The 16,522-nt window shown below is 43.5% G+C and overlaps 3 protein-coding genes across 6 annotated transcripts in view; all 3 read right to left on the bottom strand.

The window, feature by feature from the left end:
- Positions 1-1,111: 1,111 nt before the first annotated feature.
- Positions 1,112-3,834, bottom strand: cxxc5b (CXXC finger protein 5b). Of its 2 annotated transcripts, none has more exons than XM_020595480.1 (2): positions 3,567-3,834; positions 1,112-2,710 (listed from the first exon to the last, which is right to left on the bottom strand). In XM_020595480.1, exon 2 carries the CDS (start codon positions 2,519-2,521, stop codon positions 1,628-1,630), a length of 894 nt encoding a protein of 297 aa, XP_020451136.1. In that variant the 5' UTR covers positions 2,522-2,710; positions 3,567-3,834; the 3' UTR covers positions 1,112-1,627. The 2 variants fall into 2 exon arrangements, with proteins under 2 accessions (XP_020451136.1, XP_020451137.1); XM_020595481.1 differs by lacking the exon at positions 3,567-3,834 and adding an exon at positions 3,422-3,530.
- Positions 3,835-5,237: 1,403 nt separating this feature from the next.
- Positions 5,238-8,306, bottom strand: zgc:110843 (CDGSH iron-sulfur domain-containing protein 1). Its single transcript, XM_020595445.1, has 3 exons — positions 8,107-8,306; positions 6,867-7,069; positions 5,238-6,091 (listed from the first exon to the last, which is right to left on the bottom strand). The coding sequence occupies exons 1-3, from the start codon at positions 8,168-8,170 to the stop codon at positions 6,002-6,004; spliced, it is 357 nt and encodes a 118-aa protein (XP_020451101.1). The 5' UTR covers positions 8,171-8,306; the 3' UTR covers positions 5,238-6,001.
- Positions 8,307-9,426: 1,120 nt separating this feature from the next.
- ube2d2 (ubiquitin-conjugating enzyme E2D 2 (UBC4/5 homolog, yeast)) overlaps positions 9,427-16,522 on the bottom strand; it is a 14,323-nt gene continuing 7,227 nt past the window's right edge. For 2 of the 3 annotated variants that reach the window (XM_020595444.1, XM_020595443.1), the window contains exons 3-7: positions 13,157-13,188; positions 12,821-12,898; positions 12,530-12,635; positions 12,065-12,158; positions 9,427-10,619 (exon numbers count right to left, since the gene is read on the bottom strand). In XM_020595444.1, coding sequence (XP_020451100.1) covers positions 10,574-10,619; positions 12,065-12,158; positions 12,530-12,635; positions 12,821-12,898; positions 13,157-13,188 — 356 coding nt within the window. In that variant the 3' untranslated portion in view covers positions 9,427-10,573. The remainder of the gene's footprint in view (positions 10,620-12,064; positions 12,159-12,529; positions 12,636-12,820; positions 12,899-13,156; positions 13,189-16,522) is intronic. The other variant, XM_020595442.1, reaches the window with a different exon arrangement.

The raw sequence follows: 16,522 nt of genomic DNA, 5'->3' as shown, positions 1-16,522 counted from the left end.
AACCCTCCCCCTCCTCCTCTTCTCTGTCCTCCCTCCAATACCACCCCCTCTTCTCTCCTGCCATCTTGCAGGCCAGTGGAGCCAGACTGCAGGCGTTGAGGGAGTCACTGGACCTGCTGGGCAGCGGGTGACACAGATTTCCGGTCTGTGTGCGTGTGTGTGACGAGAACAGGGAGGGGGGGATTAAGCTCCAAATCACTAGAAAGGCACTGAAGGGGTGTGGGGTGTGTATGGAGGGGGTGCAGCAGATCCAAGGATTTGAAATTCCCCCTTTGTCTGAGAGATGAAGAAACACTAGACTGTGGACTTTTATTAAAAGAGTGTGTGCTTCTCATTCAGTGAGAGCATTGTAATAGCATGATGCTGGAGCTCACTGCTTTTCTCTGCTAGTTGGCAGTGTCCTGCGTTGGCTGGCGGGCTGTGCTTTCTCTCTTTCCTTGCCTAACAAACATGCACACACACACACACACACACAACCCCCCCCACCCCCACAGATGCACGCACACAGACACAGAGACACACACACACACACAGTCCCTCTGCGATCCCCCTGACTGAAGGCGCACAGGAAGTGCAGCCGTGGCCCAATTATAGCGTGACACCTCGGGCCGGCCGTTGCCATGGTTACGTCTTCCCTGCGGTCCCCTGGAGTGTGGCGCCGAGGAAGAAGGTCTTATCACATCAGCCATCGTTACGGCAACAAGCAAAAACCCACCCTGTAGCCTCGGTCCAGCTGGCTGTTTATTCAGCTTCTAATGTGTGTGTGCTTGTATATGATCTATACTTGAATAAAGAGGGAAATTGCGTCACTGTGTGAATAGAGGAGAGAGTGTTTGTGATTATGTGTGCATGTCGGGTAGGTGTGTTCCAGCGCATGCACTGGACTTGCCAAGGCAGCATGTAGGTGTGTTTGTGTGTGTGTCTGTGGGGTTGCGATAAGGCTCTCAGCCACACCATTAGGTGATTCATAAGCCACACAACCTCTCACATGCAGGAACACACGTGTGCACGCGTACAAGCAGAAACACTATCGCAAACAGACACATACATCCAATTAAAAAGAAACACGCATATACAGTGGCACAGTATAAACCCAGCCTGTAGACAAGTACACATGGCCAATTTCTTTTATTTCAAAAGGGCAAACAGAGCTATACAGTACAAGCTGCACATGAAATAATTTAGCCTAGGCTGAACTCATTCATTTCTTACTGATGCAGTGACGTCAGAACAGGATCAAAACTCCCCAAGAGAAACAAAACATTTGGCTTCTTTTTTTATGTCGAACACAATACATCCAAAATGGAAAGGGATGTAAAAAAAGACATAACGTTTTCCAGATATTTACAGTCTATTTACAGCATTTTTGTCATCATCTGAATATTGACACACATTGGTATCCTTCTTTCTCTCCTCTCCATTTCACTGATTGTCAAAAGAAAGGATGGGAACGAGTGTGGACATTCTTAAACGGAGCTGAAGCCCCTCACTAAACACAAGATCTGAAGATCTCTGAACCACAGTCCGAGCATGTTATCATGGTGTCCCCTGTGTTTTTATTCAACTGTAGTTCTTCAACAATCATCCAGCCATGATCCTCTGACAAATGCTGCCCCCACAAGCATTACTATCCATCCAAAGCTCCATTGCTTCTCTCCTGTGCCAGACCCAAAGTGAAGTCGGAGCCCCTTAGATCAAACCCAGACACTCTGCTGTCAAACCCAGGGCCTCCTGGCTTCCTCTTCAGCTCCTCACACTTCCTGTATTTACAGATCTGGTGTCCCCTCTTGCGATTGCGGCAGCTGCTGCACTGTTCGCAGTTTGTCTGACGCCGGCAGGGTACGCACTCCCCACACCTCTTCCTCTTCCTGCGCCCTCCGCCACCCCCGCCCAGAGAGCCAGGAGAGTAGCCCTCGGCCACCAGCCCCTCGATGCCCTCAGCTCCGATGGCAGCGCTCCTCCAGTGGCTGCCCCCCATCTGGAAGCCTGTCAGCGGGAACAATGCAGGGCTGAAGGGAAACCAGGCACCCAGGAAGGGTTGGAAATCAGTCCTGCATCCTGAGGAGTCCTCTTCCTCTTCCTCAGGCCCTGATCCTCCTCCCTCCCCATCCCCCTTCACACCCTTTGCCTCTGCTGCTTCTCTTTTAGCCGGCTGGCTGCTCTGTGCTCCCAGGCTGGCCTGCTCTGTGGTGGCGGGGGTCAGAGCCAGAAGCCCTGCGCGCATCAGCAGTTCTGCGGCATGAGCCAGGTGCAGCCCGCTGGGCGACTCCCACATGTCGGGCCAGGAGGGTGCCCGGCGAGGCTTAGTGTGCCCAGATTGGGCAGCCCGCGGCTGGGCAGGGGAGGGCTGAATCAGGGCTTTCACATCCACAGCTGGGGAAGGGGTGGAGATGTAATGGGAGAGGCTGTAGGGGTGGTTGGAGCGCTTAAGGCTGGGTCTCAGTGGCTCATTGGGGATTTTACTGCTGCTGTGGGCTTGATCTGGGGAGGAAGGGCCAGCGATGTCTACGGCGGTGGACATAGCAGTGGCTGTGTGTGGGGGGTGTCTGTCTTTGTGTGTGTGTATGTGTGTGGGAGGAGAGGTGAGGGAGAAGGGGACTGAAGCCGATGCTGTGTTGACAACCGTCCTGCTGTTACTTCAGCCAAAATGGCAAGCCTTGGCCTGTGTCCCTATTCCCATTCTCTGCAGCAGCCTCAGAGTCCTGGAGTGCTAGAAATGAATAGGGAATGAAGGAGAGGAAGGTTAAGAATAGAAATGTTGGAGAGACAAATACAGAACAAGAGCAAACAGAGGAGGTGAAACTGGAAGAGCCACTATACACAGTGTCAGAGAATCAGTGTAGACAGCCTGTGCTTAAAGACAATATAACATAAATGCATATGGATTAACAAATAACACTGCTTGAATAGAGATGAACAGGCCCATGTATCAGACCGAGTGCTTGCCTGGCCAGTGATTTCCGCATATAAGAGGCAGTATCCCTTTAAGAACTTCACGGTATATCAATGCAATCAATAACAGAGCGACAACAATATGCAAAGATATGCGCATATGCGCAGGTCAAATGTGGAGCGCGCTTTTCAAATACATTTTGACGACTGCTGTTATGTGTGCCAGCCAAAGCTTTAGCTCAACAGAGGAACACTTAATAGTGAACCGAAATAAACACAGGCTGTCTTTTGTCTGGTATAGGCGACGAGGAGCGAGGTGCGCAACGATGCGGTTGCTGTGGATAAAAAAACCAGACCGGGCTATATTCCATGTCCACATTAATAAAAAAAAAAAAAAAAAAAAAAAAAAAAAAAGACATACTCCAGAGAATAATCACGGGACATATACGCTGTTACAGCTCAAGGGTGTAAACCCTATGAAGGATCGATCATAGAACCCGATCGATCATTTCACCGTAGTTAAGGTTACCTAAGAAGACGGTGCTCGACCGACGCCACGGCGAGCTGACCATAGTCCGAGCGGTCGCTGCGACACGGCGCTGCGCACAGGAAACGGCGACAAAACAAAAACAGCGAAAATCAACAGGAAGTACGGGCAAAACGGGTCACCTTACCTTCTAAATACGGTCGAAACTCTCCTGTCAAAGATATGATAGAACCATGAACTAATGGCGTGGTGATTGTAGTGTACGCTACGGACGGCGGAGCTGCCGATTCCTCCTCCACCTCTCCGTCCCGGAGGGTCTGCGAACACTCTGCACGGAATTTGGGGGCGTCGCTCAAAATACGAAGTGGACTCTGCAGCCGAGACCGTGGTCAAAGCGACCCCATAAGGTCCACAGGAACCGCTCCTCATGCATGGACAGCTGATGGTGCCAGCGCTGTTTGGTGCCCACCTAATATCCATCACTCATCCACACTCGGGGCGGAAATGAACATGCACATCAAGTGAAAGAAAGATTTAGTTTAAAGAATCTTCTTTAAAGATTTTATAATAAACATCATATTGAAACCTCACTTGTTTTTTTCAGCAACACTATGAACACTACACACACACACACACACACACACATATATATATATATATACAATATATATATGAAATAAACTGCGTTTAAGGCCTTTCCCAACTACTAGTAGTGAAAGCAGTTTTGTAAATTTGGTCAATTTGCTGAAAAAAAGCGGGACCACGCTGTGTAGAGCAGGATTGAACCGCTGTAATTTAAAGGCTAATTAACTTCATTAAGAAACACCTCTGCAAAGCTAGTCTGTGTACAGTAGCAATGAAGTGACGATGGGGCAGAAGGCAGGCTGCGTTAAAAGGGGAACTGAATATGAACTGAAATAAAAGATTCATTGTCATGCGCTACTTCTAGCAATTTTGTAACATGGGATTCAAGAAATGTACAGTAAATGATCACAACACCAGCAAATTAACCATAAAACTGAATGATGGTAGGTGAAAGGCAAACCTTTTATCCTCACCAGACCCTGAGCTCCATTACACCTGTAGCTATTCATACATAAAATCGTTATGACGGGCCTATAGATATACGATAAGAACGACATTTGAACAAATAACTACAAAATAAAATATTTAATTATTAATTTTATTTTACCAATTCACTGAATGATTTTCTTTTAGCCTATTCACTCGCCCAGCTATGATTTTTAGCCTGTCAGTAGTCAGGGGAGTTAGCCCGGTTGTCATCACCAGCCTACTAAAAGTGTATTTAAAGTGTATAAACATTAGTGTGCTCAGCTGACGTGCACACACTGTCTGCTGAAGGTGGCTCCTCACACCGATCGAGTCCACTCCGCCTCTTATGAGAGGCCTCCGTTCTATCTGGCACGCAGCCAGAGTCCTCGTGCGTGTGCGCGCGTGTACGTGTCACTACAGAGCAGGGGCCCGCCGTGCACGCGTACACAGTTGTGGCCTGGACTGTTCGTGTAAACACAGCGTCTTCTAGTGGTCACCACAAATAGTGACACAACTTAAAATGGCCACTAGTGCTGGTGGACACTGCAGCACAGTGCCACCCCCCACCTCCACAAACACACTGGACAATCGGGATCCCATGGCCGACACCACACACGGCTGTTTATTCCTTATCCCTGTCTGTTAACCCCTAGACACACTGCTCTGCCTCTCTGCTAAGAGGTGGCGCGATTATATGAAGTGCATTACACCCTGTGGTCGACAACCAACTTGTGACGGGTTTGGCCCCGGGCCCTGCAGCAAGAGAGGCTGCCCCAAAACATAAATAAGTGAGGCTTACAAAACAGATCATTCAACAGGTTTTATTCACAACATACAGAACAATGAACCATAAGGACACACTGTAGCCAGAGAAGAACACATCTGGTGAAGAAGCACTTTTTCCCCTTTCAACAATTACAAGTTTCCTCAGAAAGCAGACAGTAACTGGCTACAAGCAGCAGACACCTATTTCAACAATTGTCAGGGTTAGAAATCAATATTTCTTTTCAGACAAACAAACACCTTATATCCTCTTACCAAGCAGCTCTTGAGCAAAAACCATAACATGTATTATTCATAAGGAGTGGTATGTGTTCACACTCTGGGCTGTAGGTTTAAATTTTAAGGCCGGTTCATCAGGTTTCAACCACCTGCTCCACACCTACAGGAGTCAACAAAGAAGGGGACATGGGTGACAGCAGGCATGGAGGTATAATGCTAGCAGGTCCAGTGAGACTTCTGAATGACTTGACCTGCGTTACACAAAGCAAACGCAACTACCATGTCTGACTCTGTTGACTGCCAAAGTCCCATCCTTATCTCTCCCCAAATGACCTTTGGATTTCAATGTCATGTTGGGTAACACAGGAGCAGTGTGGAATAACTGAGATCAAAATTCATATGTTCAGCACTTCCTAAGTTTCTACGTTAGGTTATGAAGAACATCCACTGCTTGGTCTCACAATACAACCGTCAGTGTGACACTCAATGATGACGGGAAACAATTGGACAACCTCGGGGCAGGTGAGTGAGAAGTCAAGGGAGGGTGGAGTTCTCTGATTGGTTGTTTTAAGCATTCTTCTTCTTGATGATGAGTGGCCCCACATTGTCCCCAGTTTCCTCGTTGTGTTTGGTGTGGGCTCCGTCGCAAAGAGGGAACTGCGAGGAGAAAGCACAAGTTTAGAAGAAAGGCCAGCTCTCACCAAGTTACAGCCATTTGTACTATGATATAAAATGTTACACTGCACAAGAGGCATGACACAGAAACAGTGCAGTGTCTTTTGAGTGAACATGTTAGCTGTTAGCCACAACATAAACTGTTTTATATGAAATAAAGTAGCTCTACTTGACTCATTTAAACTCCAGTGTAAATAATCAAAACAAAATCTATCTCTACAAAAGGCATACGTTTGATTTTCCTCCTCCTTATTCTGGGTCCACTGTGAACTTATTTCATGCAAAAGAGTTCTCTCCCCGTTGTATCACTCAGGCCCATTTCAGTACGAGGGCCACCGTTTTGAAATGCGACCTCTACACAGAGTGATTGCTGCAGTTACACTCAGATTCTCACTGGTCAGTGTCACCAAGTGCTCAGGCTGCTCTTGCGGCACCCTGCTGTTCAAAGTTTAGCATAGCTCTATGGAGAGAACGTTTCAATGCACGTTGCATTTCTGACCACATACTGATCAGGATGTCATTTATATGTGCAGCCAACGGATAAGCGCATGGCTGTGACAACACTGACTGGGTTGTGGCCAGAGGTGCAGCATGTTTGAAAGTCTAACCCCACCAGCAGGTAAGGCCTTAAATTGCAGAGAGCTAAGTGCATTTTGGACCCATTATAAGTTGATTTGCTACTTTAGAAAGCTCAGTAGTAGTCACAAACACTAAACTGCCATTATCAGTGGCTCTGAACTAGCTACTGAGGCCTGACCTTCTTTGACTTCCAGCAGCGGCAGTACACAGCCTTGGTACCGATGTCCTCCATGTCGAAGCTGTGGACCACTTTGGGACTGTCTTTGCACACGGATGCGTTCACCTGGCCCTTTTTACAGCTCCGCCTGTTCAGGTATTGACTGACTAGGAACCCCCCGACAGCTGCGACGACTGCCACCGGCACTGCAACTATCAAATGATCTGGAGAGTGACACAGACATGGTGAGCAGACAAATACACAAATGACATTTTACATTAAAGAACACATGTCACAGATGCTTGGTAAATACACTAAAACCAGTCTTTACTGCTAGACTATGACAAATGCCTCCAAATGTACAGCAATAAAATATAACTCAACCACTTCATGTGCTCTCCAAAATGCCCATAGTTGAAACACCACCTCTCTGACACAGTGTCATATAGCCTACCTACAGTAGAGTACACAGAGTCATGTGCCTGTTTTATTGGACCTCACTGTACAGTGTAGGAGCTCCTAGCATACTGGCTGCTCTGAGTGACTTGCCAAAGTTAATGATACCAACCGCCTATCATCGTCCTGGACCCAAAACCAAATCTCTTCCTACAGTTTCAACATGTTACACCTGCTGGTGAGGGAGGACTTTTACCGAACACGGCGTGCCCAACAGGTAAAACAATAAGCTGACAGCTTGACAGGTATGTGAAGTGGTTTTACGTTTCTAGCAGGAGCTGGTAAAGTGCCAGTTTTTGCGAGGCAATTAAAAGGATAATCCGGTTTCAGTGAGCATCACATAATGTAGTTAGTCTTTAAACCGGAGCAACAGGGGCCCTGCACTCAATCTGGATCAACAAGTTCAGCGATTAGCTGCTTCGCTGGAGCGACTAGAAGGCATGATACATAAAGCCACTCTTGCCATAGGTGGTGGGATGGCCTCCAATTATGGCCGAGCTGGTGGGGGAAAGCTACTCTAGTGTATCTGTGCGGCCGCCTCAAGTTGGAAACAACCTGTGGCTGTATCCTGCTTGGCTAAATAGCCGGCTACGGGGCGGTTGCTGACATTGCATCGTATAATCAAGTAAATCAAATCAAATTAAATTCTCAAGGTATGCGCATTAAATTTACACAACCAATCTATATCTTAAAATACATTCTGTAACGTGAGTTAGCTTGGATAGCTTCAGGACAGAATCGCAACCACTCTTCTAATGCCAGCTAGCATACCATTGGATTGGCTTAGCTAGCTTTGATACTTTACCTTTTGATAACCTGCATCCCGAGCTGGGTGATGCGGACATCGGAGGCACCGACAAGTGTGACATAGCAGGTAAACCCGGGGTAGTCAAGTTTCCTAACACGAGGTTAATTATCAATAACCGTCTAACAAGGTCAACCACGGAGTGTTATCTGAACTCTGTCCGCCCCAGCAGCGCCCCAATCGGTCTGCTGCGTCACTGTACAGCAACCAATGAGAATTGAGGGAGAGAGAGTTTACCGAAGCAAGAGGATTTCATCCGAAATATCCAGTGTACTTCCGGCTTCGCTTTCCTGCTTTTATGATCTCGTGTTCACTTGACAGCAAGTATTTTCTTTTGATTGACCCCGGGAAAATAAATGGACTAAACACATTGTTTAAAACTAGCCAACTTAGTAGTTACAAGCACTTAGTGAAGGATTTAGCTACGGAGAGTTGGTAACGTTACAGCCTGGTCGAGGTACACTTACTAGCATATCACGGTCTCCCTCGGCGGAGTTTCCTCAGTTAGTATCTAGGAAGCAGGCTTTAAGTCAAGATGTATTAGAGACATGCCAACATGTTCCATGTGACCAAGGTTTATGGTGACATGAATAACCAGTGCTTCAAATACAGACATATGCACCTTTTCGGTACTTGGTAACGCGTTACATCCCGTGTTGCTCACTGGTGCACTGCGGTTTCCAGCAGAGAATCATCTCGATGGCTTTGGGGACGAGTCGTATCCCCTTCTAGGTGGTTTCTCTCGGACCAACTAAATGCGATAATTGGCCAAAAAAAAACAAACAAACAAACAAACAAAACCTTTCTGGATTCAACTTAATGAACTCGTTCTAACAAAAACTCGGCGATCCCCTTTATAAACTATTTTCTAAAATATATTAACAGACTCGTCATAAGTGGACATTACATGAAAGCATCACTGGAGGGAGACAAAACTACCAGCAAAAATAAGGTAGAATTTTAAGGGCAATGACAGAAAATAAGGCTTATAACAGTGCAACAATCAATTCTGTCAATGATTTCTTTAAAAACCATACTAGTTTCCTACTCGGACAATAAAGCACATGTTCAGTGTGAACCTTCATATTTCTGTGACGTTTAATCATTTAGTTCCCAGAATCTGCAAAGAATGTATCAGTGGCAATTTAAAAAGCAAATAACAGTGCTACCTTGTGGTGATAGCAGGTGTTAGTCAATCTGTCAAGTTTCTGTAGAACTGGGAATGTGACTTGGCTGCTAAAGTCTCTTCTTCAAAAGGGGCTTGAGAATGAGTCAACACAGGAGCCATGGGTTTTTATTACACAGTTTAATCAACACACAAAGCTCAACGAGCCTCTCAGGTAATTCAATATACAGAGGTTTTGTGCAAGAAGAGTGGGTTCTCCTCGCACCCAGAGCCCAAGCCAGTTCCATAGTCATTTAAGATGTTAGCTTCTAATTTAACAATAGCAAAAAAGAAAAAAAAAAAAAGAAAAAAAAAAAAAAGAAAAGGGGCTATCTAAAGAGTTATGGGGTGGGGAATAAAAACACAGGTTAAACTAAGAAAAATAAATTGCTTAAATACCTGGTCCAGAACCTCCATTCTGTGAATAAAGAATTGGCGGTGGTAGTGGTGGGGATGACATGGGGTTACAGCTGTGCGTGTGTACAAAGGGGTCAAATGGGATAAGGTGGTTAGGGAGAAGGAAGTGAGGAGCAGGAGGTGTGGGGGTAAATTCAAGTCCTTTCATATAATCCAACAGAAGACCAAGATAGGCCATGTACAATGTTTCCATTTTCCATGGCCTGCAAGGATTTCTTTTAAGTATTTATTGTATAAAATACAGAGTGCCCTTTGACTCACGTGTGAAAACTGCTTTCCTGAATTGTCACCTATAAACATGGGACTTATAAAGACAACAAAACAAGAAAGAGTACAGAGTGTAAAAATTCCTCCATTTTATTGTCCCCCTCCCCCCCCAAAAACAAAACAGGACATAAAGGAAAAAAGTCCCCTCCAACTTTTACATGATGCTCAAAGGAATGCTGTTAGTGATTAACGTCTAGGGAAGGTGGCTAAGCAGGTGTGTACAAAAGAGGAGGAGTTGGGGGGCATGACAGCCCAACCTGCATGGTGACAGTACATAATGGACTACAGAAGTCAGGAGATGGGGGTTGGAGGTTAGATGGGTCTTAGCACTGCAAGCTGACAATATGTACACTGGTGGGTGGGCAGGTGAGCTGAGAGGTGTGAGGGAAGAGGGGTGAGAGAGAGAGAGAGAGAGAGAGAGAGAATATGGGACAAAGGGAGATTTACAGGGACTCTGGTGAAGGGGAGGCATGGCTCAACAAAAGCACTCCAATGGAAACCAATGAGATCTTGTTTTAAACATTTCTTTTGTTTGTATGTTTTTTTGTTTTCTCTTTACATCTGAAATCCCCCTAACCTTACATCATAGAGGTGGTTGGCCATGATTTTACTCCAACACTACATTGCATACTTTTGTGTCCATTCCCGAGCTATTTTGTTGTACCTGGGAACAAACAAAGAAAGACAGACAGGGAACTGTTACTTTTAGCCTCATACACAGCGACATAGCAGCATTGTGTGACATTCTACAAAATAAAATTTGTCACCATCACTTTTACATGTATAACAAAGTCAGCTGCAACCTGACAACAGCAGGTCACTCTCTCATACACACAGACAGTTCTGCCATTTTGCACCAAATCCAGCAGGTCAGTTTCTATTTACTCTTGCAACTGCCAGGAATCACTGCTGTCGGCCAGTCAGTAACAGGAAGAGCTGTGCTGTTCTAGCAGAGACACAGCAAAACCTCAACGACAGCCATTCCCACTCTACTGATTGTGTTTGTAATGCTTGTTGTGCAGTGCTTTCAGAAACAAGCAAAGCATCTCAAAGTAGTTTGTATTTCACTCATTTCTCCATCATGTCATGGGAGCAGAAACAAAGAAAAAAAACAGAATAATGAAGAGGAGGACTATTGTAAAAACTTGCACTTAACTCAATGTTATAAAAATGTAAAGACTCTGTATTAGCAAGAAAAGACATACCATACATGTTTTGTGATCATTAGATTTCTGTCAGCATATAAAGGACATGGATGACAGGAAATTCTAATTGGCCAGTGTGGACTGCAACTTGTCACCAAAGTAGACAGATAATGGATACTGTATGGAACTGCAAGGACAACACCAGCTGACTGCTAAGAATCTGCTTCTTTTGCATGCTGAGCCTTCAGTGATGGGCATATTTTCAAAGCCAATACACATCATTTAGACTGTCCTTTATGCCCATGTAGCCAGGACAGCTTGTCCATCACTTACAATTGGGTGCAAACATCTATATCCTCTTACTCTGAAATAGCAAAAAGAGTAAAACAAAGACATTTTTTCAAATCAACATAATATTTAATGTACATTCAGCTAGTGCAAATGTTCCTTCATCTACAGAAATAACAAAAAATGGTCAGGGAGTGTATAAGAAGAAAGTTATAGTAAAATAATGAAATTCATGCAAAGGTTTGAACATCCCTCTATGAAATGTTCCCTGATCCTTTGTATGTCCTCCCTAACCTCCTCCTACCCCTCTGGGTTCCCTCTGAGCAGCATTGTATCCTTCCAGGTTCAACTTGAACCCATTCTTCATGGTATACTTGTTTCAAATCAATGGACCTAATTAAATAAAAATATACAGTGCAACTGTGTGACCATTCAGTTTCCTTTTTAAAGTACTTTAGGAACTCCATTATTGAGATTGCAATGGCCAATTTTTTACTGAAAAGTGTTGGATGACTGTGCAAGACAAATGCATTCTAGGTCACGCTTGGGCGTGCTTCAGGCTCATAGTGTGAGTGGTACCAGAATGAAATTGGAGTGCACAATGGGGCGACGCTCCCTCCTTTTTAAAACAGCCACTCTGCACTCTGATGCACCATACATTAAATAAATGACTTACTTTTCCCTGTCCATCTTGTAGATGCGGGCGATCTCGGGTACTAAGGGATCATCCGGGTTTGGGTCGCACAGCAGAGAGCAGATGGACAGGAGGACTGGAAAGGACACGAGTTAGGATTCACACAAATTCAGACCTGATCAGAATTTCTGTCATGTTCATTCAGAAGGCCCTGGCATGGAAGGCAGGAAGAGTATGTGTCACTGTTGATAACACATGTAACTGGGATTAAAAAACGAAAACTGTTGTGTGCGACAGTCTGATTATAAGAGTGTGCGGTAGTGAACCAGCTCTGGATGAGAAGAGCGACACCTGACATCTACAGAGACAGTACTCCAGCTCAGTACAAGAACTCCTGTCAAAGAAGTACTGAAATCTAATATGTGTATTTAACATTTTCATATAAAAGGAAAACAACATGTAATGGCACCAGCATGTGTTGTCGTGCACAGAGTGGAGGTGACCTACCTTTGGAAATGGTGAGAGCCGGAGACCACTGTGATCGCAGAATGTCAAGACAAATGCTGCCGTTGCTGTTGATATTTGGGTGGTAGATTCTTGTGGTAAATGCAACCTGAAAAGAAAAGAAATGAAGGGGGAGGGGGGTGAGACAAAGGGGATAGATGAGAGAAGCAACAGGAAATGGAATAATGTAAAGCCGTGGCATGTTATAGCAGGCAAGAAGCACTCGATGCGCCTCCCTTACTTCATGTTTCCTAGTTTTTTTTGGATGTTTGTGTGTTTCTGTGTCCTGCATACCTTTGGCGGTTTGAAGGGGTAGTCTGTGGGGAAGTGTATGGTCAAGAAGAAAACCCCGCTCTGGTAAGGACTGTCATTCTAATGCACAGAGACAGAAACCCATTCAACACTTTAGTGACTGAAGTCCAGTTTTGACAAAGAGAAAGCAAACAGCACCGAACCAAAAACATATTGGCCTTCATAGACTATACAAATTAAGCAGTAGCTCCAGTTTACAGACACCCTATCAGACACTGTATCCGTTAAGCACCGTTTGAGGAGCACAATTCAGTCTTAAAAGTAATGACAGAACATTTGCATGTGCAAAGATGAAAAGCAGCATCAGTGAATACTTACAGGTCCCATTATTGTGGCTTGCCAGTGAAACACTGAAACAAAAAGCAGAGAAATCAGTTACGAAACACTAAGAACATAATGTGTGCTTCAGAAGTGTTAGAATAAATAATGCCACATCAAGTGTGCATGTTTATTTGTTCAGTTGAGTAACAGGCTCTTACATAAAGTGCAACTCAGGACAAATATTCTTGGTAACACTTCTTTTTAAATTGTAAATGGTAAAGGGTTATATAAGAGCACGCTGCCCACATTTACATTTGTAAATTTCTCTTCATGTGAATAATATCAAAGTTACTGTTGAAGAGGAGATTGTTAAATGAGGGGTGTAAAAAACTAAACTAAAATATACGTTAAAAACAATTGAATTTTGATTTGGCACTTTTTCAGCCTGTCCAAGATCAAGTCTCCTGTTGAGGTCTGATGACACAGTGTCACAGTGAGAAGTCGACCACAGTAATTATGTGTTACAAGAAACATTTCGTTGTAGTTCACAGTGGAGTGGTTTGTTTGATGACAGGAAGCAACATGTACAGAGCAACACTGCCGCTGCTGATTCTTTAACTGTCAAAATGTGACGACGACCCCACCACACACACACACACACGACAGTAGTGTACAAATGTTCAAGGCAACACCATTTAAATTTATATCACATAAGCAAAGGTGAAGATGGCAATTAAGAACTGGTTATTTTATTGAAATTCCAATTTCCCAGATTTTTGGGAGTGTTTTTTTTTTTAAAGCTCTGAAATTACAAATTCCTCTGATCTATACTTGTAGAATAGAATAACCTAATCCATATAGATGGACACGCACACACAGTCTACAGGTTGCAAGTGCACTTCGATTGCTCACATGCAGCACATTTTTTAATATCCAGCTTCAATCAAGACTGATTTCAAGCTACAATGCTCAGCAAAGCATATGGTGAAACATTTCTAAAATCTGTTGTTCAAATGTAATGTGAACAGTTTCATGGAGTATTAGTACCTACAACTAACAAAGTACTTTTTACTTACTGTACAAATTTGACAAATGTTTAAGTTTGTTAAAATTTAGAATTTATTGTATATGATGGTATGAATGTTCTTTTTAGTTAAACTTAGCTTAAATGATTAAACAAGGAACACAATTAGTCATAAAACCACTTTGTACCCATGGAAGAAATTAAAGCAGAATGAAAAATCAGACATGTTTATGTACCACATACATAAAAATGATTCAAATATTTTTTACTTAAGTTCAGCATGAGCTGCCCTGACAATCCATGATCTACCTGTATGCATGAGATAATGGTGTGGCTGTTGGTCCCTTTTGGAAACCAGAGGGGTGGTGTTCTTACGTGGATTACCAAGTTAGCCGGATAATTTTGTTGACAATTTCACATTATCCCGAATCTGTTGGAAAGGCTCAGACTCATCATACCAACATATCCATAATCTCAAGCCTGCTCAGGAGCAGGTTAGTGCTCAGGTTTATTCAATGTAAACAATCCGGTTCCAATCCGGAATCTTTTCTCACATGTATATCTATGTATGTGGAGTTCATAACAGTTGAAACCTTAATGTACATCCATGTATTGGAGGGTGTCACTGTCGAGGTGGGTAATTGCAAAACTGCTTTTGCAATTATGTGCAAATAAAATCTTTGAATTCCTCATCGCCCTCCAACCACAGAAAGACTCTCTGCTGTGGTGACAGACTGGGCTGTCTGACTCTACACTGTCTGATGTCTGACAGTGTCTAAGCAATCAGAAACCAGCTGATCATGCTTTCAGTTGTCCATATACACTCACCAACCACTTTATTAGGTACACCTGTACAGTTGTATGCAATTCAAAGCAACACTTTTGTCTTAACACCTGTGTTTATGAAACTCAAACTATTTCAGTTCATTAAATGTTTATTATTGAGATCATAGTTCAAGGTGGTTTTGTACTGGACTACATTATATTTAGAGGTGGCTCTATTTTTTTATCCTCCCGAGTTACATACATGAGGGGGTCAGAATGTTAAAAACACCTCTGAATGTAATGTAGTCCAGTACAACACCACTTTTAAGTATTACCTCAATAATCAAGATATAATTGAAATGTATACATTTATGACAATGTCACTGAAAACTGAAACATTTGAGCTTCCACACAGATGTTAACATGGAAGTGTTGCATTGAATTGCATACATCTGTACAGGTGTACCTAATAAAGCGGTCGTGCGTGTATACAGTCTATAGTCACTGACCACCAGAGCACTCACTTATACTGGATGATTGAATCCATCTTTTCTAATCCACAACACACACAGGGTCTGAAGAACTGAAATATCCAGATACCCTTAGCTGGCATTAGAAAATCTCATTTGATTTAGGATCTGTTTAGTAACAAATGAACAACACTCCCCAGGTGTTGCAGATATGATAAGCATCAACACACCCCTTCACTGTCCCTGAGTACAGTAGGTTGTACACTACCAGTATGTACTGGAATTTGCCAGTCAATACATGTGTAGCTTTTGGCAACAACTGATTGTGCCATGCATTGGATCTTACCCGCTAGGCATGTTACCTACATGCTACCTGCAGTTTGTGACATAGCTATGAACAAAGACAAACAAGCTATTGGTAACTACACGGGCTGACGAGTTACATGCCTACTGTTACGACATCAGTCCCTGGTATGAAACACTACAGGTTTTGTAAAGGGTTCCAGTTGGACGGACTGATCAATCACACACATTTTTGATTTGAATTCAAAGGATATGTGGTCCATAATGACAGAGCCTTTTCTGGAAGACAAAACTCAACAAAAACAGGATAAAATATACCCTTGAACAACCAATATATAGTAAAGTAAGTGTAGCACATCTCTCACATGGCAACATTGTATGATCAGCTGATTGCATCTTTCTGTATAACCCAGTTTCAAAATCTCCCAAATGTATCAACTCTACCAGTGTCACCACAGATGAGGAAGCATCACATCGTATCCAACACAACACAAAACCTTCACATCATCAAGATTACATTTTCATTGTATAAGCATGACTGTTGCTCCTAAGAAGCAAAGAACGGACTTACTTTTTTTTTTTTAATTTCTGACTGTACCAATACCAAACCCATAGTGTTACCTTTGTTTCCATTATGTTATTATTAGCATCAAGTTGCTGTTCTTCACAATACAAGGAGTCATATTTGGTTACAGGCAGTGTGGAGAAAAGAAACAAACACAAAAAAAAAATTTCACACACACAGAAGTAAAGCACCTGTCAGTATGACGACAGCTCACTGATTGTTGTGGATCACTAGAGCAGAACAGTCTTAACAATATCTGCAAATGTAAGCTGCTTAAAAAAAAAAAAAAAAAAACA

This window comes from Monopterus albus, unplaced genomic scaffold (assembly GCF_001952655.1).
Source record: "Monopterus albus unplaced genomic scaffold, M_albus_1.0 scaffold27.1, whole genome shotgun sequence".
NCBI lineage: Eukaryota > Metazoa > Chordata > Actinopteri > Synbranchiformes > Synbranchidae > Monopterus > Monopterus albus.
Note: the sequence above shows the minus strand (reverse complement) of the source record. Positions and strands in the feature narration are given on the sequence as shown.

Excerpts from the sequence above, each read along its gene's own strand:
- cxxc5b (XM_020595480.1), bottom strand. The coding sequence starts at position 2,521 with ATGTCCACCGCCGTAGACATCGCTGGCCCTTCCTCCCCAGATCAAGCC.
- zgc:110843 (XM_020595445.1), bottom strand. The coding sequence starts at position 8,170 with ATGTCACACTTGTCGGTGCCTCCGATGTCCGCATCACCCAGCTCGGGA. Across the intron at positions 7,070-8,106 it reads GGGATGCAGGTTATCAAAAG|ATCATTTGATAGTTGCAGTG; the intron begins GTAAAGTATCAA and ends GTCACTCTCCAG. Across the intron at positions 6,092-6,866 it reads GCTGCTGGAAGTCAAAGAAG|TTCCCTCTTTGCGACGGAGC; the intron begins GTCAGGCCTCAG and ends TTCTCCTCGCAG.